The sequence below is a fragment of the Penicillium mononematosum genome (genome assembly GCF_028829835.1).
Source record: "Penicillium mononematosum strain IBT 11891 chromosome Unknown utg000005l:1.0-9366267.0:1.0-9372171.0, whole genome shotgun sequence".
NCBI lineage: Eukaryota > Fungi > Ascomycota > Eurotiomycetes > Eurotiales > Aspergillaceae > Penicillium > Penicillium mononematosum.
In genome coordinates, this window is record NW_026643275.1 from 8,380,157 (window position 1) to 8,403,190 (window position 23,034).

Sequence of the window (23,034 nt, forward strand, 5' to 3'; positions counted from 1 at the left end):
AGAAAGAATTACATTGTGAGTCCAATGACCTCAGAGCCCCTGACGGAAGTAGGTAAATCCGAGTCTCTCCCCCATTGTTCCCACCTCATCCTCCACACCATTCATCGGAGCTCCATACATCATGGCTACTAAAAAGATTGAGCAATGGGAGATTGAGCGATATTGGGAGATTTTTGCCTCATTATCAAATGGCCAAAAACACCTTAACAGCTCCCAAGCCGCCTCCGTGCTGAGGAACAGCCGGCTGCGGGATGACCAGCTCGAGAAGGTCTGGGACATTGCCGATGTCGACGGAGACGGAGAGCTGGATTTTGAGGAGTTCTGTGTTGCGATGCGCCTAGTTTTCGACCTGGTCAACGGCGTAAGTGATCCACCTTCATGGATCATTTAATAAATCACTCTAACACACCTTCTTATCTGCAAACAGGAACTACAGGAGGTCCCAAATGTCCTGCCAGATTGGCTAGTCCCAGAGTCCAAATCACATCTCGTCCATGCGACCCGCGCGATAAGCGGCGGACAAGAGCGGTTCGAGCGGATAGAAGACGAGGACGACTCCCTCGGTCTGAAGGACGGCTTTGATTGGTATATGAAGCCCGACGACAAGAACAAGTACACCGAGATCTACGACGCCAACCGGAATGCGCGCGGCCAAGTAGAATGTAAGTAACCCGTGCAATGCGCTGTGGGCGTCTAGAAAACTCCCCCGCTGACCACCCCCAGACCAACAATTAGAACCACTCTACGAATCGCTCGACGTCCCCGACACCGACATTCGATCCGCCTGGAACCTGGTCAACCCTTCCGCATCATCCGCAATCAACAAAGACGCAACGCTCGCCTTCCTGCACATACTGAACTACCGCCACGAAGGTTTCCGCATCCCACGCACCATCCCCGCGTCGCTGCGCGCGTCATTCGAGCACAACCAAATCGATTACCAAGTCGACAAGGCACGACCTGCACAGCGCTACGGTGTAGACGGCGATACCGAAACACGCACAGGCCGCAAGGCCAAGTTCGGCGATACCTACCTCGGCCGTCTGGGCGTCGGTGGCAAGGGCTCGTACCAGCCCAAGGGAACAGATTTCAGCGACACAATCCAGGACGAGGAGTGGGAGAAGGTGCGGCTACGCCGCGAGCTCGCGGAGTTGGAGAAGAAGCTGAGTTCCGCCAAGAAGGCCTCCGAATCTAGGCGGGACGGGGGGCGCAATGATGGCCGGCCCAACTGGGTTCTAATTAAGAAGGAGGCACTCTCACTCTTGGAGTACAAGGAGCGGGAGCTGCGTGAGCTGCGTGAAGGTACTGGCCGTGCTAAGGACGGTCAGGACTTGGAGCGTCTTCGGGAGGATGTCAAGACTGTTGGGGATCAGGTGGAGGGGTTGAAGAGCCATCTGGCTCAACGGCATGATGTCCTTTCGGACCTGCGCAGGCAGATTGAGGATGAGAAAGCTCGGCGGTGATTGATCACTGTGTGAATATGGACTAGCGAAATCGTTGGCCTAGTCCTTTTTGTTGCTACTTTTCTTTCCATGGCTCCTTTCGCTGCATATATGTCCTACCTTCTTGATTCTCGCGACTATCATGTACAGCCATTTCTTGTTAGGGAGCTTCAGGCGTCAAATGGATATTATTTGCATTTTTATTTCCAACTAGTGCATGGGTTATTGGATTAACATATGATACAACAGCGAGGGATCATGGTCTATGTACCTCTAGGGCTGGCGTGTAGCAATCACCTAAACGAGTCATCTATCCCACCCTATACGTTAACGCCAATCAAACCGACCAGCCTGGAATTTCTAGTCGGGCTTTCCTTCTCCGGCCCGAAAGGGTACTTAAGTAACCTTGGAAGGCACTAGAGTCACTAGTAGTATTGCCAAAAAAGAAATAAAATAAAATAAAATAAAAAAGTCATCGCCCGGGGGCGATCCGGCAACTCGAGATCAAACGGCACTCGAGCTGAGGATGAGCAGGTTCCAAACAAGCGGGACGCCAATCGTCACCAACGACAACCGCTTGGCCAAATCCCCGCTCATCCAAACATTCATACGGGGCAGTGCAATATATCATGCGAAATGAAATCATTAACAGGAATTGTTCCTTCAAGGGGTTTACTACAGTGAGCACACCCCTCCCTCAGCCCTAATGCTCTAATGACTCCTTTATAGATCGCATTTGCAGCATTCGCCGAGCTGTCAGGTCCTAGTCTACGGCAGGAAGGTCATCATAAGTCTTGATTGTTTCCCAATAGTACATACCAGAGGGATCAAATAGTGAGGCGTAGAGGTATAAGCTGCACAGAAAAGGCCGCGCACATTCAGGTATCACAAGCTCAGATGAGGGATTACATGTATGCCCCCGCACATCTCGACCTCAGCTGGACTCTCCTGCACGCAGTACAGAGCCGATATTGATGCGGCCCAGATGTTAACCCGGTTGAGGCTCAAAGTTTAGTACCCACTTCCGGGCCCACCTGGGCACTTCTAATTTTAGGTTAAATGGATATTCTTTGCTTTTTATTATTTTTGAGTGCATGGAACATCGAAATAATTTAACATATGATACAATAGCAAGGAATCATGGTCTAGTATCTACCTGACCAAAAGGAAACGTCAGGTCTAGCAAAAGTCACTGATCCCACCTGTATCTCAACGCCAATCAAACTAGCCAGCCCACCATTATTGTTACAATCCAGTAGCCACTGGACATCATCCAGCACGTAGCTTGGATGGAAGAAAAGAAATCAAGTAGACAGCCATTGAACATCTCAGGAGAGGATGCTCTCACCCGGATCCCGCTTCGTTTCAACTGCAATAAACGCAGCCCCTTTCGTGTCCAAGCCCTTCTCAGCACGCAGATAAGCCTCCTCGGAGCGATCGGTCAAGATGTCAAGATCTTCACTCGACAAGATAGACGCTGGGTCGGCGCCAGCCTCGAACCGTTCGAATTCGTTCTCGCCAAGAGCCTTGCGCAGTTCGTCGATATCCTGGGAATTCGCACTGGGGTCGAGCAAGGAGCGGAATTTGCCTTTCTGGATCACCAGACGTTCGAGGCGGCGCTTGGAATCTGCTTTCTCAAGGAGTGTCTGCTCAACGGTACCCTTCGTCGCCAATCTGTAGATGATCACTGGCTTGGTCTGGCCAATGCGGTGGGCTCGATCCTGCGCCTGCAGATCCTGCTGGGGGTTCCAGTCAGAATCGAAGATAATGACGGTGTCGGCGGCGGTAAGATTGATCCCTTGGCCACCAGCTCGGGTGCTCAGGAGGAACAGCTTGTGACTCTTCTTGGTGTTGAAATTCTTGATCTGAGCTTGGCGCTCTGATTGTGCAATAGCGCCGTCGATTCGGCAACAATCCCAGGAGCGGAGTGTTGTTGCCCACTCTTCAATGATATCGAGCTGGGTTTTAAATTGTGAGAAAATTAAAATCTTATGGCCCTTCTTAAGCAAACACGCGACCAAGCGGTCCAACAAAAGCATCTTTCCAGAGGCGGAGACGAGTGTTTCGTCTACCGAAGAGGACTCGTCCATCCAGGGCCAGTAGAAGTTATGAGGAGAGTTGCAGGCAAGGCGAGCCTGTAGGACCGGGTTCTGCATCTTTTTTTGGCCAATCTCTTTCTCTGTAAGACAATATTAGCAAAGTACTAGAAAAGGATTCGGAAGTGACGTACTGGCAAGCTTCAGGTTCGCAGCTTGCTGCATCTCTTCAAGCTCGGTATCGCTGGGCTCGATCTTCTTTTCCTCTTCTTCAATTCCCAGCTCGAGTTTCCGAAGGTGCTCATCAAATTCTCCTTCGCTTAGATCATTGTAACTCTGACGAGCGCTGCGCCCGCGACGGCGGCTAGAAGTACTTCCATTGCGAGCCGGCGTGGACATCCCGCTGGACCTGGCGCTCTTAACTGGCGTTGTATCGTCACTGCCACTCCGTTTGCGCTTCATACTTTGCGAACGTGTAGAGCTGCCGCTCTTACTCTCCAGACGCTCCAGAGCCTTTCCCTCAAGGTATTGGCGCCCTGTACCATTGATAATCTCTCGATAGAGATCTTTTTGCTCAGGCGTCAGAGGGGCGTACAAAATGTATTCCCGCTTCTTGGGAAGCGTGTGCTCCACATCAGTTTTTAGACGTCGAAGAAGGAAGGGCTTTAAAATGGCATGCATGCTGGTAACCAAGTTACGCTTGCGCTTCTCAACAAGGTCTGCCTGGCCCTTGTTGTCCAGGACAGACGAAAAGTCGAACCATGACTCAAATGAGTTCAGGTCATTGAAAACTTCAGGAAGCAGGAAATGTAAAAGTGACCACAACTCAGAGATGTTGTTTTGGAGTGGTGTTCCCGTGATCAACAGCCGATTTGCCGAGTTGTAGGTCAAAAGCTCCTTGATAAGCTTGCAATTCATATTCTTAAGGCGATGGCCCTCATCCTATAGATCGATTAGCGTCTTGTGAATGAAAAAGAACTGAAGCAAACGTACAACAACGATATAACGCCATTGGTACTGAGCCAAAAACTTTCGGTCATTCATGCAGATTTCATAGGATGTGCACACCACCGGGAAGTCCATGTCTCCCTGGTTTTTCAGTTTCATGAACTTGCTGCGCATGGCAGCTCGCTCATCCTTTGAGCCGTGATACAAGACGGTTTTGATTCCCGGGGTCCATCGGGCGAACTCATCTACCCAATTGCTCACCGTGCTCAGCGGTGCTGCAATCAAAAACGGTCCGGAAACCTGTTTCTCCTTTAAGAAAGCAATCATCGAGATCGCTTGAACAGTCTTCCCGAGGCCCATCTCATCGGCAAGGATGCCACAAAGTCCATTCATCCATAAAGTCTTGAGCCATTCGAGGCCCTCGAGCTGGTATGTTCGCATTTTGCCACCACTCACAAGTGTTGGCTGCTGTGTCGCGACTAACTCCTGCTCACCAAGAGCTGTGGGGTTTGCTTCATAGTCATCGGCAGCCTGCTCAAGGGCTTGTTGCACTGAGGGATTATCTTCAGTCACTTGCACGTCGGCCTTTTTGAAGTAACTAGAAATAGAGCTGCCATTGGCGGCGGCGGTTGCCCGCTTAGGCCGACCCCTGCCCGGTCCCGTGGCTTTTTCGTTGGCGCCCTTCCCTCCAGTGGATGTGTTCTCCCCAGTCGCATCTTGGGTTGGCCTAGTTCGAGTGGTTCGGCGAGCAGGTTCGGGAGGAGAAGTTTTTTTCTGACTCATGGCAGCTTGTTCGCGCTGCTTGATCGCCGCCAAGCGTGCGTCCTCCTGCTGCTTCTTCATTTTATCTGACATGATAGCAACGAAGACCTGCAGTTACGAGAAGACATCAGACTACTGTAATCAGGTAGGACGAGGATGGACTGGACACGTACGGAGCTAGTTTTCAAAAGGTGCATTAAGGCCTTAGCCTTACTGTCCATCCCCTCGACGTCTTCTGAATCGGTCGAGTCTGCCTTGGAGTTTTCGTCTTTATCATGAGAAGACCTCGAGTCTTCAGCCTCAGTCGGGGCCGTGAGTGGCGATGAAGGAACGACCGACTCCGGGGCCATAGTTCCCGCACGGGAATCCGTGGGAGTCGCTGTATCTTCGGTAGACATTTCGTCTAATACAATTGAGTAATGAAGTAGAGGGAGTGAATGATCTAAAGCGAGTGCTAGATGGACGGGGATGGTACGTCATTCACAGGGGGAACAAGTTTTCGCAACGTCAAGTTGCGCTGGGGACAAAGGGTAAACGAATGTGATACCCAAGACCGGGTGTAGACGAGTTTCCAACAAACAGATACTCGTAGCTTAAATGAACGCTGTGCACGATCGGACGTCGATTCGTGATATATCGGAGAACATCTCGAAGTACGAGTGCGCGACGCGGCATTTTCGCGTTCGACGCACGGACCAGGTTTAGATTAGTCGTCCAAACTACACCGACTCGGACTTGATTTCAACTTCATTGGAAACTATCATACATTAATAGTATTGTACAAACGGTTCATGTAACAAGGTCGATATGAAGGAGATGGTCTCATATCCTTGGATTCTTGATTGTTCCCTCAATATTCGATGGTTGTATCCCTCTACTGCGAAGAGGACGAAGCGTCTGTCGGCACCAGCATCACATCATCCATGGATATCTCCGTGATCGAACTGATATCAGTGGAACTCGGTTGCTCATCAGGCTGTTCTTCCTCGTGCTGCTCGGGCTCGCTTTCTTCGGGCATCATAATAGGCTCGAAGCAGACGAATTCATCCATGAGGCGGTCAACACTCATCTTTGTCATTCCACGGTACGCGCGGGCGAAGAAATTCGAAGGCATGTTTTCTTCAACTGGCTGGGTCATGGGAAGAGACTGAAGTTTTCCACGTGCGGGACTGATTCCAACACCAACACCATTAACCCGAAGGTTTGGCTGGTAGTTGTACCGACGGCGCATTGCCTCAGCCTCAGCCTCTACTCTCTCAAGCTTGGCCTCTTGTATGTTTCTTTGATACTTGAAATGGCTGTCTGATGGGTTGGAACCTGCCGGAGACCAGTTTCCAGTGAGGACTCTGCTGAAAGGTCTGGCAGGTTTCTTGAAAACGGGCTGGGTCATACCCCCATTCCGTGGTCCCTTAGACGGCGTTTCTGGTGGAAACTCCGGCAGAAGTGACTCTGTCATGGTGGTCCCTTGTGTCTGAGAGGATAATCCTTGGGGTGTGAGACCGGCTTGCTTGTATGGTTGGATCTGCGCGGCGTTGCGTGGACCGACGTTCACCTTGACCATTCTACCGAGTCGGGGCTTTGTGGTGTCCCACGACAAGTCTGGGTTCCGTTCATAATACTTTCCCCAGTCCACTATGGGATCCGGATCGGTGTTGCGTCGAAATAAATCCTTTGGGTTCATTGTGCCGTTCGTACCAATGCTTTGAATGAATGTGCTCTTGACACTACTGGTTTCGTCCTTAACAGAATCGATTGGGGTCTCCATCTCATTGGGAGGCGGAGTGACTCTCAGGTTCTCTTTCCATTCAAACTTGTCGGGTTCGTGGGAGTTCTCGGATTCTCGCAGCACCACCAGGTGGTCTCCCCAATCGCCAGCATATCTTCGAGGTAGCCCGTGTTGATGCAAGTACTGTCTGGCTTTTAGGACCTCATGAGCTTGGCACATCAACAGGTCGGTGTACTTGGTGAACACCAGGTTCCGGTTGGTATCTCGAGCGATCCTCTTTAGCACTAGCTGAGGTGGCGGCTTGAAACGCTTCAGTTTGCTGTTATCAATCTCCACGAGTACCTTGCGCTGTTTGCGCCGCATTTCCTCCAGTCGCTTGTTCTCCCGGTGGATTTGCTTGTTGCGGATGCTTATGACCTCCATGAGCTGTTTTCGATCGTCTGGCCCAAGTTCAAGAAGGTCGCAAACACGTCTCCAGCTATGGTATCTCATTGTGTTTTCGACGATTTCGACTTGCATAGCCTTGTGCAGATCTTTCCATTTCGGGTTGGGGATCTAAAACGACGGCTTACATCAGAATTGTACTAACACAGCAAAAGTCACGATATACTTACCGCATCAATGAGCACCTGAGTCGCATCTGGCAGTTCATCATCGTCACTATCCGTGGAAGTGTTCATATCCTCAGAACTCAGAGCTGCATTCATACCAGTCATGCGCGCCACTTTAATGTTCCTCGCGTACACCGGATTGTCCATGTTGTTACTGACGAGGTGATTCTCCAACTGATTGATCGGGACTCCGTCCATCCCAGATGGAGGCAATGGACCGGCTGTCGTTGACCCATCACCGTGGAGATCAGGCGCAACTTGGCTGCCCTGCATGTTCCGTTGGCTGTCACCATCACCGCGATTTTGCGCGGAGGTGGTGGAGTCACGACCTGGCTGTGGTCTGCTCAAACTTGGAAACGCAGCTGGTGGGAGATTGGGGTTGAATGGCACAGTGTTGAGCCTGCGCCTCTTTTGTGGGCGCGGTCTGCCTGATTCCCCAAGCTCCATGGAGTCGTCAAAGGAGTCATCGTATCCGTGGCGCAGCGAGATCCGTGATGGTGTTTCGTATTCGTCTTCGCCATATCGCTGCGGCGCGCGGATACTGTCACGCAGTCGCATGCCGCTCATTTTGGCGGCGCGTTGGGGTGAGGCGTGAGGTGTGGGACGAGGTGTGGTGCGTGGTGCGCTTTGTGGTTTGTGTGGGCGTATCGGTCGTAGGTACGTGTTAAAGGTCAATGGGGGAGCATGCGCTTCATCATAGGGGCTCGATAGTCGATCGTGGTAGGGTGATCGCAAGATGATAATGATGTCGCGCGAGATGAAAGAAGAGAAGAGAAGGGAGGATCGGGATGGATTTGAGGTCGCGCAAAGCCAAGGTAAGACTCGAGCTCTCAAATTGAAAAGGAAAACACAAGGCAGCGACAAATTGGGTCGAGAGTCGACAAGGTGGGTTCAAACGTAGGGTCAGATGCTTGAGGGCATCAACCAACTTGAGCGCGACTCGACACTTGCCAAATTCTGGTATTGCCCCCATCATTTATTTCTCTATACAAAATGTAGACACATGCTATGTTGAAACTTTCCCATGTTTATGATCTTACGAATATGAGGATACAAAGGTGTAATGGCCAGTGGATGGCCTAGATGTCGGGAAGATAGTAGAAATGAGCAACTGCAGCTGGGTATTTGCATCCAAGAACCATGAAGCAATAAAGCAGGCAAATAGAGCGTGCAAAAAGAAAAGCAAAAAGAAAAAGCAAAAAGCCACCCTACTCTAAACAATGGAAATATTCCCTTCATCTCCTTTCATCTTCCAGTAAATCCGTCTCCCTCCCCATCTCCATAGCATGACATTGCCATCCCGAGTCCTACCAAAAACTTCGGTTCACCCTAGACCACGCGGTCCTGGAAGGGAGCATGCGGCTTTCGCTCGTAGAAGGGGTCCTCATCCATGTCCATGTCCATTTCACCCTCCCCTATGGCAAGAGCATCATCCCTATGATCTTGGAAACTTCGCTTCTTCGTGAGGAGTGGTGGTAGAGGTGGGGGGAGCAAGAGTCGAAGCCCCACAGACAGTCATTCGTTTAGCACGCTCAACATCACGTTTCGCAGAGAGAATGGACTCGAAAGCCGTGAGAATGTATTTCATAGGGTCCTCGATTGAGACACAGAAACGACGCTGCTGAACCATATGTGTAGCTTCAACAGTCTCAATATTGAGCATGACCATGATGTAGGCAATGACGACACCGGCCGAGCGTTCATTCCCGGATTCACAGAAGACAAGGACCTTCCTCTTCGGTTGTTGGCCGTTTGACACCATTCCATCGGGTTCCATATCCACACCAGCCAAATGATCATTGATGCGGCGGATAGCGCGCGGAAATGCAGAAATCAGCTCTTGATTATCAAGGACATCCACCGTGTCCGCCATAATACCGACCTCGGCTGCTGCCTTTTCGCCGGAGACGAGGCGTGCATGGGCCGAGTGCCGACTTCGAATAGCAAGAAGTAGCGTGAACCCTTGGCTGCGGATGTAATCGGCATCTCGTAGACATGACGAAGGACCAAGAGATAAGAATGGAAGGATGGGCTGGGCTTGGCGGCGCATATCGTAGCTCCATTGCGAAGGGTTGAAGCGGCGGGTGAACCCGCCTAGGTCGACACGGCTGAAGAATCCCGGGCAAACAAAGTCTCCCTCTGCAAAGTCGTGGGAATCACGGTTGAAAATCTTCTGGTCGACGACTACAGTGTCATCGTTGCCTGTGTCCGTCAACCCGTAATAGGTTGAACTGGGGCCGCGTGTAGAGTTTGGATATCGCGGCGTAGCTGCGTACTCTTGTGTGCGGACATAATGAGATTGGTCATTATGGGACATGGGCACTTCTTCTCTCCGTGAATTGCCGTTAGACATTGTGTTTTTACAGGAGTCTTCACTATGACACCTGTGGAGCGCAAGAAGTATCAAGTATCGATGTATTGGCTTATTGGAATGAACATCAAATATGTCGTAACTCCAAGCAGAAAGAAGGCATAAATTAGATCGAGGTGAGAGTGCAAGGCACACGACACTGGTAGTGGAGACGCAGGGAATGGATGTGACAGGTTGAAAAACCCTAGCAGAGTCGCTGGAAGTCCCTTCAGATGCACGGTTTGAACAAAAGCGGCAGTGTCACAAATACCAGGACTGTAATGACTTTAATAACCTCAATAATTTCACGCGTGAATTGCTTCAAGATGGTTGCAGATCCAAGTGTATGGGAGGAGAGCTCAGGTCCACCCGTGGACAGAGCTCCCGCGTTGAGATTAGGTAAGATGGATTCCCCGGGCACCGGCTTCTAGGGCTGGACCTGGGCAATTGCCTTGTCTTCACTCTCCGGGATTTTCGATCAATATCTGGTTCTGTATTCAAGCTCATGGACTCTTACAAGGAATACACATGGATATAGTACTATATAGGTGGAAGAATCATGGCATCATCTCTGTCCTTTGTATATATATCATCAAATGCATCCTTTTGATCCCTTAATATTGTCTTTCAAGATGTCAATATTCATATTTCTTCCATCTCCTATATCATGACTAGAGTAGCCTTGTGTTACTGCATCAACCAGAGCCCAATCAGGAGCATCAGCGCGAAAACAAGCTACATGGCTCCCCTGTACTTGTGAACCCCGAACTCCGAGCCCCGACCACACCCCCACATTTATATGCAGTCTCAGAACTGAGACACTCCCATGGGCATTCTCGCATGTTAGTGTATTCAATTACTAAACCAGATCTACAGGTCAGACATGGAGGAAAAGCTTTTAACAGGGGCTGTTACCACAGAGCGGGAGAGACGATATGCAAGCTTTAGGAACTGCGCCCTCCCATCAATATGGACACTCTGTGCATTATTCGTTGTCTGCAATTACTACAACCTAAACCCCAAATCATATCCCTCGCACAGTTCAAAGACCCTTAAATACAGCGGCGAGCACATAACCTGGGAACCATGCGGCGACCTGCACAGCAAACCACTCGAATGCAGCAGCATCGAAGTCCCGATAGACCAATTCGCAGCAGAGAGACCAAACTCAGCAAAACCGAAAGGCTTCACAATCCCACTCGTCCGCCTACGTAGTAAAAACGCAACACAGAACCTCCTCCTAAACCCCGGCGGCCCAGGAGCCAGCGGTTTCGACCTTCTATACCGCCGGGGCGACCAGCTCAAGAGCATACTGGGCGAGGGCTTCCACTTACTAACATTCGATCCGCGCGGCGTGAACAGTTCAACGCCCACAGCGTCCTGTTACCCAGATGCCAAGACGCGACAAGAGCAGTCGCATATTCGAGCTCGCAATGCCGCAGCTGATAGCCCCGAGATCTACGCATGGGCACAGAACTTCGCAAAAGCATGTCCGGAGACAATGGGCGACTATGCGCCGTACATCAACACCCCACAGACAGCAGCGGATATGAATAGCATCCTTGATGCGGTGGGCCAGCCAGATATGGTATACTGGGGCTTCAGCTACGGTACTCTTCTCGGGCAGACGTACGCGGGGCTCTTCCCCGAACGATCGAAGCGCGTGGTTATCGACGGGGTCGTGAACCAGTTCGAGTGGTACGAGGGTGTGGACCTATCCGGGGACCTCATCGACACGGATAACGTGCTCGATGGCTTCTTCGAAGAATGCATGAAAGCAGACGCTGGCAGCTGCGCGCTCGCCTCGCTGGCAACATCAAAAGAAGAATTGCGCGAAACAGTCTTCTCGTTTATGGACCAGCTGCGTCACCAGCCACTCGACGTGTACGTCAACAACACCGTCTACGGAATCTTAACCTACGAAAAAGTCTGGTACAACGGCGTCTTCGCAGCATTATACAAGCCTCCACTGTGGTCATCCCTCGCGCAGAATCTCTACAGTCTCCTCCAAGGAAATGCAACACCCGCTTTCCTTGCCTACAACATTGCAGCCGAACAGAACGACGAGTCCGCTGAGTTCGTCCAGCTGAACGACGGCCGCACAGGCCCATCCCACTGGCCCCAGGGCAAAGACCAGCTCCTGGCGCAGATCGCACCCTGGCTCAACCAGAGTCTCTTCAGCACCGTATTTCTCGCATCATATTACCAGAAACAGCAGTGGGCGGTGCCAAGGACGCATCCATACGTGCCGCGGCGAGACGTGGAGACTGCGCATCCGCTGTTGATCCTATCGACTACCTATGACCCCGTGTGCCCGCTTGTCTCGGCGCGCCGGGCTAATGATGCTTTTGCTGGATCGCGGCTTGTGGAGGTTGAGGGGTATGGACATTGTTCTGTGGCTGTGGCTTCGCTCTGCGTTGCGAAGCATCTGCGTACGTTCTTGCATGAGGGGAAGCTTCCTGATGCGTATACGCGTTGTAAGGTTGATTCTGCTTATTTTGGTTCCTCCGATGAGAATGGGGGCATGGCTGCTCAGACGTACTTTGAGGACCCGGAGGATCAGAAGATTCACCTGGCGCAAGTGGAACTTATGGTGGGATGGGAGTTTACTCGGCCGGTGATGTGGTAGTTCCCCAATTTATAGCTCTGTATTCTGGAATGATGACCTTTTGTCTCGAGATCTACAGGATGATATTATAGCATAGGGAGTGCCCAGAGAGAGACAAGTATATATAAGCCTTGATCCGCGATTATTCGCTAATTCATGTAAGAAGTCGAGCCTAGAACTATGTTGTAAGCTTACAAAATCTATCACAAATCTTACAAGGACCATAGTATGTTGTAATTGAAGAGAGTGGTTTCATTATCCGCTATTTGTGGAATCGGACAGAGACAAATTCTTGACAAATGCCACACCACCTGAGCAGTGTAGACACAACAGCCACACAATAGATACACAGACAGCCATGTCCCAGATATGAAAAAGGGGACCCAATGGATGTACCAATGGGGACGAATGATATTCCAGGCTAAGGGCCTTGAGCAAAATCGAAACAAAAATGGTAAGAGGAAAGCCCGTAGAGGAGCAACGATCGTAGAGAAAGTCAATAAATCCGTGCGTCACTCACACCGGAACATAAGGATTGACAAGAAAAATGATAGTTCATACTCAAGACAATTACGCCTTGAGAGATAAAGAAATTCGTAATGAGCGTCTTGGTGGAAGACGCAGAAATAGAACCGCCGATGAAGATGGAGAAAAACAATCCACAGGAAAGCTGAACGGAACACCAATATGTACAAATCGGGTAAAAGAAGACGCCCACGCTGTCGAAAGTGGGAAGAAAAAAGCAGGGGGAGTAATGTGATGTCTCAAAACTGCCAGGATGTCGCTATGCCGAGGTTGCGCCGTAAATCGAAGTAAAATATATCAAAAGCAACGCGCACCGCGCCTATGACTGTGGCCGTTCATTTACTGGTGCGGCCTCATTGGATGACTTTTCCTTGTCCTTAGGTTTCCAGAAGTGCATCATTCGGCTGAGACGGTGGCCCTTCTTCTTTGTTTTGTCGGATGCGTTGCTAGGGGGTTTCTCCTCCTGGTTGAGCTTGCTCCGCTCAGAATGGGGACCACCGACTAGCTTGGAAAGGCTGGCTAGACTAGAGCGTTTGGAGGCGTTAGCCTGGCTGGTGCGTCGGGTACCAGCAGCTGAGAAGGATGCCGCGCGGTCGGTAGAAAGACGTGCGCGGGGAAAGAAAGAAGCCGCCGAGAAGCGATTCAGAGTGTTGGTCATAGTTGACGCACTGCTGGTCAAAGATGGAACATCTTCAACCGATGCATACTGATATTCCGCCGAAGGAAGGTGATGATACGAGTGACTGGAAAAGTTCCGGTCCGTCATCGAGGATGCCGCAGTTGACCGCGGAGCATCCGGAGACGGGAAAGACGAGTCAGACGGCGAAACCCCTGGTTGTAACGCGAATGGTGGAATGCTAGGCAGCAGCTCAATGGGTGAGGTCGCAGGTCGCTTGTCCACAGCTAAGAATCGAGGAGAAATGTCGGGACTGGGAGGTCCAATCACTTTATGTGCAGGTTCTTCCGTCTTCAAAATGTCCACAGGGGTTCGAGGCTTGCTGGTGAACGGATTGCTGGCATTATGTACCTGCTCAAGGGCACCTCTTTCCTCCGGCTGTTCTTGGTTCAGACGCTTATCGCCTTGTTGAATACCCAAGCCAGCATTCTGAGAGGAGATGCTACCGGCAGGGGACGGGTCAGGGTATCACTAGTGCCAGAGGTATTGTTGCTGTGAATAGATTTCTGATCTTCCTCCGATGACGAGAAAACTGCGTTGTCGATCGGTGGCGGGTTTACCGGAAGCCGCTCGCCCTTGGGTGACTGGGAAGCAGCCAAGAAAGCATCCTCTTCCTCCTCGTCGAACACATCGGGGGTTTCGACTGCCGAGGTTGGACCCAAACGGAATGCGCCTAGAGCAGACCGGTCGAATGGTTGCATCGCCGGAGCACTTTCGGTGCGCCGATGGTATCGCATCTCTGGGCCAACAAATTCACCCCGTCTTCCGCCGCTGTACATCCGCTGAGTTGCTATCGAAAAGTTGTTGTTGGACGCACCCTGCGTGGCGGGTCGCATATCCGGAGTGTTGAAGGGACCAAGCGCCGCATCTAGGTCGATGATGGGGCTACTCAGTACATTGTCATGCGGGCCGACACCCTGTTCATAGAAACTCCTCGGTTTCCACGAGGTCTCTAGAGATTGTGCAGACAAAGAACTGCCATCGGTTTGACAATTATTTTGGATGGGCTCAAGGGCAGAAGAAGGCATCGTCGGATTGGTCGCAGTTCGGATGACAACGACGTCGTCATTATCAAAATCAACATCTAAAACAGATCCTGTCCCCGAGTTGGTCCGAGTAAGAGCAGGGGGACGAGCTGCAGGAACGCGAGGTACAGGCGGCGGCTGTTCTGTGTCAGCCTTCGCATGGCGCTTACTCTTGCCCTTACTCTTGGTTCGAGTTAGAATGTGACCGGCCCAAGAGCGAACACGTTTCTGCTTCTTCTTTTTCGACTTGAGAGGGGATTTGTTAGATGATTTTTCTGTCGCTTCATCGCCAGATGTATCGGAACCATCGTCCGAGAATGAAGCCCGGCAGTTGTCTGTCGACTGAATATCCTCGGGCGAGAGAGTAGAATCAAGATGCGGTGTCGATTTGCTCTTTCGAGAGCGCGAGTGCCCAGCGGCTGAGTGCGAACGTTTGATAGATAATCCCGAGTCGTCATCCATCTGCATAAAATCCATAACCAAAGAGGCATCGGCAGTTTTGGGTCGAGGTTTTGGGCTGTATTCAGGTCTTGGCGTTATCCGGTCCGGGAAAGTAGGCTTCTCCACCTGTTGCTGTATCTTGATTGTGGCCATACTATCCGAGGTACCATGTGAAACAGTAGGTACTGGTCGTTCAGAATCCGATGCGTCGTTGTTCACGGCCATTTCCACTTGAATAGCAGCCGGGATGGGAGGGACAGGAGGGAATCGCGGAGAAGCAGGGGGTGTGGGGCGGCCGAGGCTAATAGCAGATTGAGAGAGTGGTCGCGAAGGAACATCTGATGCAGATTTGTGGCTAGGGTCTGCCGGCGTACAAGGCGCAGTTCCGGCCGCAGAATTAGGACCGAGTGCCTTGGTGATGGCATTCAAGTCGACATTAGAGATCGCAGCCGAACGGCGATGGGCATGGTTCCGTCGTCCAGGAACCCTGCCAACACCAGGTCCTGGAGGAGGAATAGGTTGATCTGCCATAGAAGACGCCCGTTTGTGACCTGGTCCAACTGTTTCCGGTGTTACCAAATGGTCGGTTCCAACAAACTCGCTTGGTCGCCGACGGTGTCCGCCCGCGCGAGGATTCGACAAGGATGGCGCCGAGAGGTGTGAGGACTGCTGTTCTGATCCGGGATTAAAAGAGAACGCGGGCAATGCGGCCCGTTCCCGGCGCTCAGGGGTCTCAGATTTGGCGTTAGAGGCGTCGGGATCCCGCGCTGGAAAGACAAATGGTGGATTAGGCAATGGTGCGCGCATGTGTTGGCGATGATCGGGGCTGGCGTTGGACTGATCCGAGGTATCGAAATGTGACGGGAAGCCCGCCTGGGACTGCGGAGGAAGTGAAATCGAAGCCATGATTGAAGGCTAGGGGAAAAAAACCGAAAAACAAAAACAAAAGGATATGGTAGTAAGAAAATTTCGCGGAGTGACGAAAGCCCGATAAGATCCAGATGGGGCAAAGACCTCCAGACCGACTTCCCTTCAGCGAGAAAGCCTAGGAATCTGGAGGTCAACTTTAAGCACGTTGGGCGAGGGTCATTGAATCCGCGCCAGGCAGAAAGGAACGAGTGAAATCAAATCGAAGCTACCACCAGCGATATCCAAATGGGAAAAATGAACGGACGGCCACGACGAAGGCCAAAGAGGGGAGGGTGGAAAAGGTTGGTCGTAGAGAGGTTGAAGAGAAGAAGAAGCCAAAGAGAACAACAAATCCAGGAGGGGAAGATGGGATGGGGCTGTATCTTGATTACCGTACACGGTATCACCCGTTGTCATCCGGGGAGGCAAACCAATCAACGTCGATTTTTGGAGGGATGAACCAGATTACATACTAAGACAGGGCTTGAAAGTCTATGTAGATAGGAGTTGCCTATTCCTCTCTCAACTAGTATGTACAATATAGGTAGAAGACAGTGAAGTTAATCCCCTGTCCTCCGCACTTTAGTTCTCTCCCCTGAAGGAAATAAGATATGATACACAATACAGTATTCCAGGTACACATGACACCTCGGGGAAGATGCCAGATTAGGTGACATCTGGCTGTCAAAAGCCAAAAAGAACAGAGAAAAGAAGGTTTTCTCATAAGGAATGTGACCTTCCCCTACACCCTCACTGTCGAACAATCCTACTTCCAAGTAGAGGACGTCATGACTTAGTTGCCACCATAATACGAAGTATCCGTATTTACTTCCAAGGTTAGGGTTCCTAAGGCCCATCGAAAGTGGTTCATACTTGCATCCACCGTACCTTGTACAGCCTGTAAAAAAGGCACCTATTTCAATCCTGGGGTCCTCAAGGCACCAATCAACAGGGAGGCACATCCGGAGAGAGAGAAGCGGGTATCATCACTGCCAATCATTGACCTGAATGACCATCCAAATCTCGCTTGACTTGGTGGGTCCCGGAGGGATAGCGTGCGCCACGCTGGGGGGCTGCAAGTCAAGGGGATAAGATCCATGTCGGGGAGAGGTGTTTATTGCCGAGCCAAGGCTGGGCCTTGGAAGAATGTGTGAACATGAATTCTTATGGCTTGCCGAAGTCACATTTCTTATGTGGATGTCTGGAGATTGTTAGAGTTGAAACCGACTTGATCTTCTCATTGCTTGTCTTGGCTGCGGAGTCAGATCGGATATAAATAGTGGCGCCAGACATTTCTTAGCGCCATTTGGCAGGGGGTGAAAGGTACCTACCTCCAAGACAAACGGACACTCCTAGCGCTGTGAGCGCTGTGAGACATTATTTCACCCCTAGCGTTCGGTGGACCAGTTTCTTTGTTTAACCCAATAACAATGGCGGCTTTGACGTGGGTTTGAGGGCTTGGGTCTTGGGGGCTGATCGTCATGAAATCAATTGGGGCGGCAACGGCAGATCCTGGCTTTGAATCTGGACATTGCCTGCATATGCATTTGTACCACGCCTTTAAAAGTTGATCTGTCGAGTTGTTCGCGCTTGTTTTCTCACCGTTCTTCTCTACTCATACAACATATGTACTAATTGATACATCATTCAGGTCAAAACTCTAACAACCCGATATGTACACTGTACAATGCACAGGGATAGTGATCATTGAAGGTTAATTTGCGCAGTGGATCTGATTCGCCATAATGCAATTGCCAAGTCAAAACCTTAGGGGGAAATTAACGCACAGTGTACATCGTACATGTAATGTCGTATACTTAAGTGTGAGGGTACAATGTTGTACCTAGGGACCTGGGGAGATTTGAATCTCTAAAGTCCGGATATGCGGGATGCCGATATCCACGGGAAACCCATCTGCCTTCCAAGGTTCCATGGAAGGAAAAGCTCACTCGGACCCGAATCAAAAGAAGAGCCCACTCGGACATACCCGAATCAAAAGAGAAAAAATAAATTTGATGATGTCACAGGCAGACTTTTGGTCGAGAGGGACCGGTTCATCCACGATAAATTGACGGCAGAACCATGGAACTTCCATAATCTGGGGCAACCCAATCGAGCCAAAGTTCCCCAAATGGTCTCATATGTACTGGAAGGCTTCATATGTGGTTTTTTGACTCGCGTGTATGGATCTTACTATCGTATTGAGCAAGCATAGCATGTGTGAGAAAAAAAGGAAGTTCTATACGTCAGAAAGTCTGGTCGCTAATTCGAATGCTATACTCCGTAGGTATGTAAACCACAACCTGGGGAGCATTCGGGTCCGTCAACATGATTATTCTCGCTCCCATAAACAAAGCTTCTGCGCCGAGCATCTTTTTAGAGATACCAAGCGCTACAACACTAATTCGTAAGACTTCTCTCTCTGTTCTCTTGGTAGACATACCCGATTCCTATTGATAGGGCCATACTTTTGCGTGTAATTCCCGCTGGCGCTCGTTCTCAGCCAAGTCAATAAACAGGCGCCTGGAATAATCATTCAACTCCATAGCATGCTCATAATACTCCCGGCGTACCATACCGCCCAGCGGAATAAGCCCTGTGTCTTGTAGCTCGTGTAGGACCGTCGAAATCCCGTCCAGAAGGTCCATCTCATGTTGGTGTTTTAACAGCTCTTCTTCGCTGAAATGAACTGGGCATGGTACTTCCTCGTATCCCATGTCACTCCAACGAGCGGGGACTGCGATCAATGCATAGCGTAGAGAGAATAAGTCTTCTCGGAGCCAGCATCCAGGGACCAAAACAAATGAATTTGTCTTAGCCGTGAGGAGGTGATCCGAGAGAACTTCCCATCGGGGAGGATCGCTTTTCTTGTCCGCATTGTAGTAATGGTCCAGAAGCTTTCTCTCATGATTGCTTTGATCTGAATGCGATGAGCTAGATAGCTCAAGCATCTGCGGATAAGATCGTTGCAGAGATATCGGACAAACAGAAGTATGTTGCCAGTCTATTATGCAAGTGACTCGGTTGGTCTTTGGGTCGACGAATACGTTATCAAGATGCACGTCTGGATGAGAAATCCTGTTGGGCTGCTCGATATTTGAAGAAGCTGCCAAATATGGAGCAAGGGCCAAGAAGTGGTGCTTGATAAGGGTGATGTAATCATTTGGTGTCTCCAGGGCTCCGGAGACTCCATAGATCGATGAAAATTGATTCTTTGCCTCGCATAAGAGCTAGCCCATTCAATTTCATTCTTTCCAAGGGCCGCAGCGTAATCAGCAACGCTCCCCCCAAGCTCGCATTGGCCGGCAGAAGGATATTTCATCTTGGGAACGTACATGGGCCTCTGTCCAAATCTATTGCTGCTTTTTCCCGTTCCAGAGCTTCGGATTGGCCGAAGGTCCGATCACGAACACTGGCTCTTGGCCGTTTTGACCCGTCGCCGATTCCAAAAAAACCATGCCGTGAGTCAAGAGCCTCATAATCTAAGGATCTTGATTTAAGATCTTTCTCGTAGTATAGGCAACCGTGCTTCGGGAAAGAAATAGACGCAATTTTCTTCTCCATATCCACGACCTGGTCCACGACATCCAATTGTGCTGCCATTGTGAGATTGGCCCAGACATTTCCAAGAGGCTGACCGGTAGCCTTTTCTTCGAGAATATACTCGGCACCTACTGGATTGCATGCCTCGGCCGACCAATCATAGATGCGAGGGATAGGTATGCCCATTTTGTCACGCAACTTTGTATTCCATTAGCTCCTCCTTGGATACCGTGGTGAAAGGCTTCAACATACAAAGTGGAGTGTCACGACTTCTGATGCAATTGTGTAAAAAGCTGGTCCCGCATTTGGGTTTGGCAATCGAGCCACGATCTCCAGGCCATTGCTCATGGTCAGGAGAAATGCTTAAATTGCCCTTCCACACATTTAAGTAGCTTCACACCTGTGTCACGATGTTTAGCCGAGAAATTTGCAGAAAAGACAACATACAACCTATTTTCATCATTGCCCGCGGCTTTGACAGAAATGTTTAGAAGGGCTTGCAAATTGAATTTTCGGTAGCGTATCGCGAGCTTCTCAGACTTTCCGCTCCTAAAAAGGCCAGACAGCTCCAAACAAACCTAGAAATGACGTACAGCCACCGACAACGCTGATACCGGTACAAGTCGGCCACATCGATAGGTTCCTCTACCAGCATAATCAGTAGTCGACCTGACCTACGGGAGTTTGAGAATCACCTGATCCATCCTCGAGTGCTCTCCAAAGAGATGTTGGAGTTGATTGCATCTTGAGAGTCCGTGTCGGATAATTGGAGACGGTCATGAAACTCCGAAAAGAACCCGGAATGCGATTCCGACAGGAGACATTCATTGCTGCATGGTGTCGAAAAGATTGTCATACAAGGGGAGTATTCAACAGTTGCAAAGCTGACCGGGAAAAGGTATTTCCAGATGCGTGGCACGCTTTGAATTCGCGAAAGAAATCGACTGCCCGCCGCGGGTGTCACGGGGAAGGATGATCCGAACTGGTGAAGTAGCGTGTGAGTCCTGTATCGGCCATAGAGCGCTTCCAAAGTTGTATCATTATTCGCCCAAGAAAACGAGCGAGGCCTAAAGATAGTGCGAACGACGACGCATCAGGATGTAAAATTGCATTAAAATGCCAAGCTATCAAGAGATAGTTTCAGGAGAGTGTTATCGCTGAGAGAACCCACAAGAGCGTGAGCCGAGGCAGCAATCGCACGACGGTATTGTCCTGGTCCTGCACCGTTGTAGAGCCTTGCAGGCTTTCAGAACACGCTAAGCATCGTCACTGAGATGTTCTCGAAGTCTCTAAGAAGAAAGATGGCCAACTCTCAAAGCCAATAGTAACGTTAGGGCGAATTCGGCCGGTGGTCTCAATCGACTCGCTTTCTCAAGGGCTTCGGTGCATTAAGTTCGTGAAGCTCAAGGGACAAGTTCAGTCGGACATACCCGAGTCAAGAGGGAGGCTGAACCAACATAATCTGGGGCAATCTAGCCAAAGTTTCCCCGAACGCACTCGCACATCTACAAATTTTTGCATACAATGTAGGGATCTTACTATCATCTGAACAAGTATACCTAGGTAGCGTGTAGGGGAAAAAAAGGGAAGTTTTATACGTCAGAAAGTCTGCTCACTAATTCAAATGCTGTATGTAAGCCACCCCAAAAAAACAATGCACCTATGCATCACTGTCAGACTCAAGCTCATCGCTTTCTAGATGCTTCCTCCGCTCCTCGTTCATCTCTCTATATGTGCTGAAGCTCAGCATGAAAAATGCCACCGTGATCAAAATGCCTCCAATAATAGAGGCCATAGACAACGAGTCTCCAGTTCGGAACCAGTCCACCAGAGCGACAAGGAAAATGGTAAGGAGAGCGGCTACTGATGATAGAACGGGCGATGTGAGGGAAATCAGCACAAGGAAAGAGCCCGAGAACGCTATCTTGGTGTTAGCCCTCTGCCTCTGTGCCGAGAAGGCTGGGATTGGTACTTACTAGCATTGGCACCCACGGAAATGAGCAGCATCCATCCTGCCTCGCCAGTCGGCCATTCAAACGTCTCCCACCCTATCCAGTGCAAAAATGGCAGCGGTATCCATAGTACTAACAGGGTAAAGACCCCAATTAGACTCCCAAAGGTATTGGCAAAGATCGTACCCCGGCCAGGGCTGGTACCTTCCGGAGGGCAGGCAAAGCGTTTATAGAGCACCTCGTAAAGCCCATAGAGAATACTTCCAACGCCGATAACGATGTTCCCGAGCAATCTGTTCTGCGCCCCGCTGTCATCCGTGCCTCCCTTTGAGGTCTTCTTATTGGCCCCATCTCCATAAGCAACGACCATAACGCCAATGGTAGCTACGGCCACGGAGAAGACCTTGTCAACCCGCAGTTTCTCGTTCAAAAGCGGAATCGAAAAGGCATATGCGAAGAAAGCCGAGCAGTTGTAGATTGCCGTCAGATCGCTGGGAGTGGTCATGTTGACTGCCACGTACCATGATCCGCCGGCGACTGTGAGAGCAGTAGTCACAAAGGCGGTGGTCGTCAACATGTAGCGGACTGGAGATCGATTGGATGCGCGAGTGGTGAGGTGCACTTCCTGGGATTCTACCATCTGCGCAGTGGTGCGAAGGAAAAAGACGTGGCGCCGCCAGAAAGCATCCCAGGTGAGCTTCCGCTTCTGTAACCGAAGGATACCTAGCTGGACTAGCCAAAGCAAGGACCATGAACCGTGGGTCATATAGCTGCATAGGGAGAGTGAGATGGTAAGCGTTTACATTCCGGGAAACAGGTTTCGCATGGGCATGTCGCTGGCGTCTTTGCGCTCGGACTTACAGCATGCAATACGGCTTCTTCCAGTGCAATTCATTTTGAATGTATGAAGCGGTTTCGGTCTGGACCACGAAGCTGACCAAACTGAGTAAGAGGAATCCAGATGCAACCAAGTATTTCTTGCGGGTTGCTCGGGCAGCGTCGTGTTCCGGACTTTTACTCCGGATTGTTGGCCTCCTGGTCTCATGCAGCATTGGCTGGCCTTCCGGGTCGGCATTCACGAAGCTCGAGTGGGAACGGGACCGGCGATGGTGGTCATGCTTCAGGAGGGGTTGTTGCGAGCGGCCATCTGTTGGTCGGTGTAATGGGGGGCGATTGGAAGCCATTTCGTCGTCAGAGTCGAAGTCGTGGACCGCGTCTGGGCGTGAGATAACCCGCGGCTCTGAGAGCTCAATACTATGCGAAGCCACAACGGCGATGGTGAGGGAAGGTGCTAGTCGGATTTAACTACCTCGACATGAATACCGCCGTCAGGGGTGTTCTTGTCCGATTTACTGCACTTGTGGGAGAAAATAGGGATAAGGAGCCAAGGCGTGGACCATCGAATGGCCACCCATCAAGTTGATGTAGATAACGTGGCTAGAATTGATTTCCCCGGAAAAGGCTACCCTTGAAGCCTATT

General features: G+C 50.6%; 9 protein-coding genes across 9 annotated transcripts; 2 read left to right on the forward strand and 7 right to left on the reverse strand.

Annotated features, from left to right (window-relative positions):
* Positions 1 to 121: 121 nt before the first annotated feature.
* On the forward strand, positions 122 to 1,463 carry end3 (cytoskeletal adaptor protein SagA; the record flags this gene model as incomplete). Its single annotated transcript, XM_057298181.1, has 3 exons — positions 122 to 361; positions 428 to 662; positions 724 to 1,463. The coding sequence occupies 3 exons, from the start codon at positions 122 to 124 to the stop codon at positions 1,461 to 1,463; spliced, it is 1,215 nt and encodes a 404-aa protein (XP_057146063.1).
* Positions 1,464 to 2,770: 1,307 nt separating this feature from the next.
* N7519_011409 (putative SNF2 family helicase/ATPase PasG) lies at positions 2,771 to 5,586 on the reverse strand (the record flags this gene model as incomplete). The annotated part of the gene is made up of 4 exons (XM_057298182.1): positions 2,771 to 3,621; positions 3,673 to 4,420; positions 4,472 to 5,296; positions 5,362 to 5,586. 4 exons carry the CDS (start codon positions 5,584 to 5,586, stop codon positions 2,771 to 2,773), a joined length of 2,649 nt encoding a protein of 882 aa, XP_057146064.1.
* Positions 5,587 to 5,695: 109 nt separating this feature from the next.
* N7519_011410 (uncharacterized protein) lies at positions 5,696 to 6,014 on the reverse strand (the record flags this gene model as incomplete). The annotated part of the gene is made up of 2 exons (XM_057298183.1): positions 5,696 to 5,922; positions 5,975 to 6,014. 2 exons carry the CDS (start codon positions 6,012 to 6,014, stop codon positions 5,696 to 5,698), a joined length of 267 nt encoding a protein of 88 aa, XP_057146065.1.
* A 48-nt stretch (positions 6,015 to 6,062) lies between these two features.
* N7519_011411 (uncharacterized protein) lies at positions 6,063 to 8,092 on the reverse strand (the record flags this gene model as incomplete). Its single annotated transcript, XM_057298184.1, has 2 exons — positions 6,063 to 7,469; positions 7,529 to 8,092. 2 exons carry the CDS (start codon positions 8,090 to 8,092, stop codon positions 6,063 to 6,065), a joined length of 1,971 nt encoding a protein of 656 aa, XP_057146066.1.
* Positions 8,093 to 8,854: 762 nt separating this feature from the next.
* Positions 8,855 to 9,878, reverse strand: N7519_011412 (dual specificity protein phosphatase family protein; the record flags this gene model as incomplete). The annotated part of the gene is made up of 2 exons (XM_057298185.1): positions 8,855 to 8,983; positions 9,039 to 9,878. 2 exons carry the CDS (start codon positions 9,876 to 9,878, stop codon positions 8,855 to 8,857), a joined length of 969 nt encoding a protein of 322 aa, XP_057146067.1.
* Positions 9,879 to 10,758: 880 nt separating this feature from the next.
* N7519_011413 (alpha/beta hydrolase) lies at positions 10,759 to 12,504 on the forward strand (the record flags this gene model as incomplete). Its single annotated transcript, XM_057298186.1, has 1 exon — positions 10,759 to 12,504. One exon carries the CDS (start codon positions 10,759 to 10,761, stop codon positions 12,502 to 12,504), a length of 1,746 nt encoding a protein of 581 aa, XP_057146068.1.
* Positions 12,505 to 13,327: 823 nt separating this feature from the next.
* N7519_011414 (putative cell wall proline rich protein) lies at positions 13,328 to 16,056 on the reverse strand (the record flags this gene model as incomplete). Its single annotated transcript, XM_057298187.1, is given in 2 exon segments — positions 13,328 to 14,113; positions 14,131 to 16,056. 2 exon segments carry the CDS (start codon positions 16,054 to 16,056, stop codon positions 13,328 to 13,330), a joined length of 2,712 nt encoding a protein of 903 aa, XP_057146069.1.
* Positions 16,057 to 18,509: 2,453 nt separating this feature from the next.
* Positions 18,510 to 19,950, reverse strand: N7519_011415 (phosphotransferase family protein; the record flags this gene model as incomplete). Its single annotated transcript, XM_057298188.1, has 3 exons — positions 18,510 to 19,246; positions 19,395 to 19,800; positions 19,855 to 19,950. 3 exons carry the CDS (start codon positions 19,948 to 19,950, stop codon positions 18,510 to 18,512), a joined length of 1,239 nt encoding a protein of 412 aa, XP_057146070.1.
* Positions 19,951 to 21,262: 1,312 nt separating this feature from the next.
* On the reverse strand, positions 21,263 to 22,738 carry N7519_011416 (DMT family transporter; the record flags this gene model as incomplete). Its single annotated transcript, XM_057298189.1, has 3 exons — positions 21,263 to 21,522; positions 21,579 to 22,324; positions 22,416 to 22,738. 3 exons carry the CDS (start codon positions 22,736 to 22,738, stop codon positions 21,263 to 21,265), a joined length of 1,329 nt encoding a protein of 442 aa, XP_057146071.1.
* Positions 22,739 to 23,034: the final 296 nt, after the last annotated feature.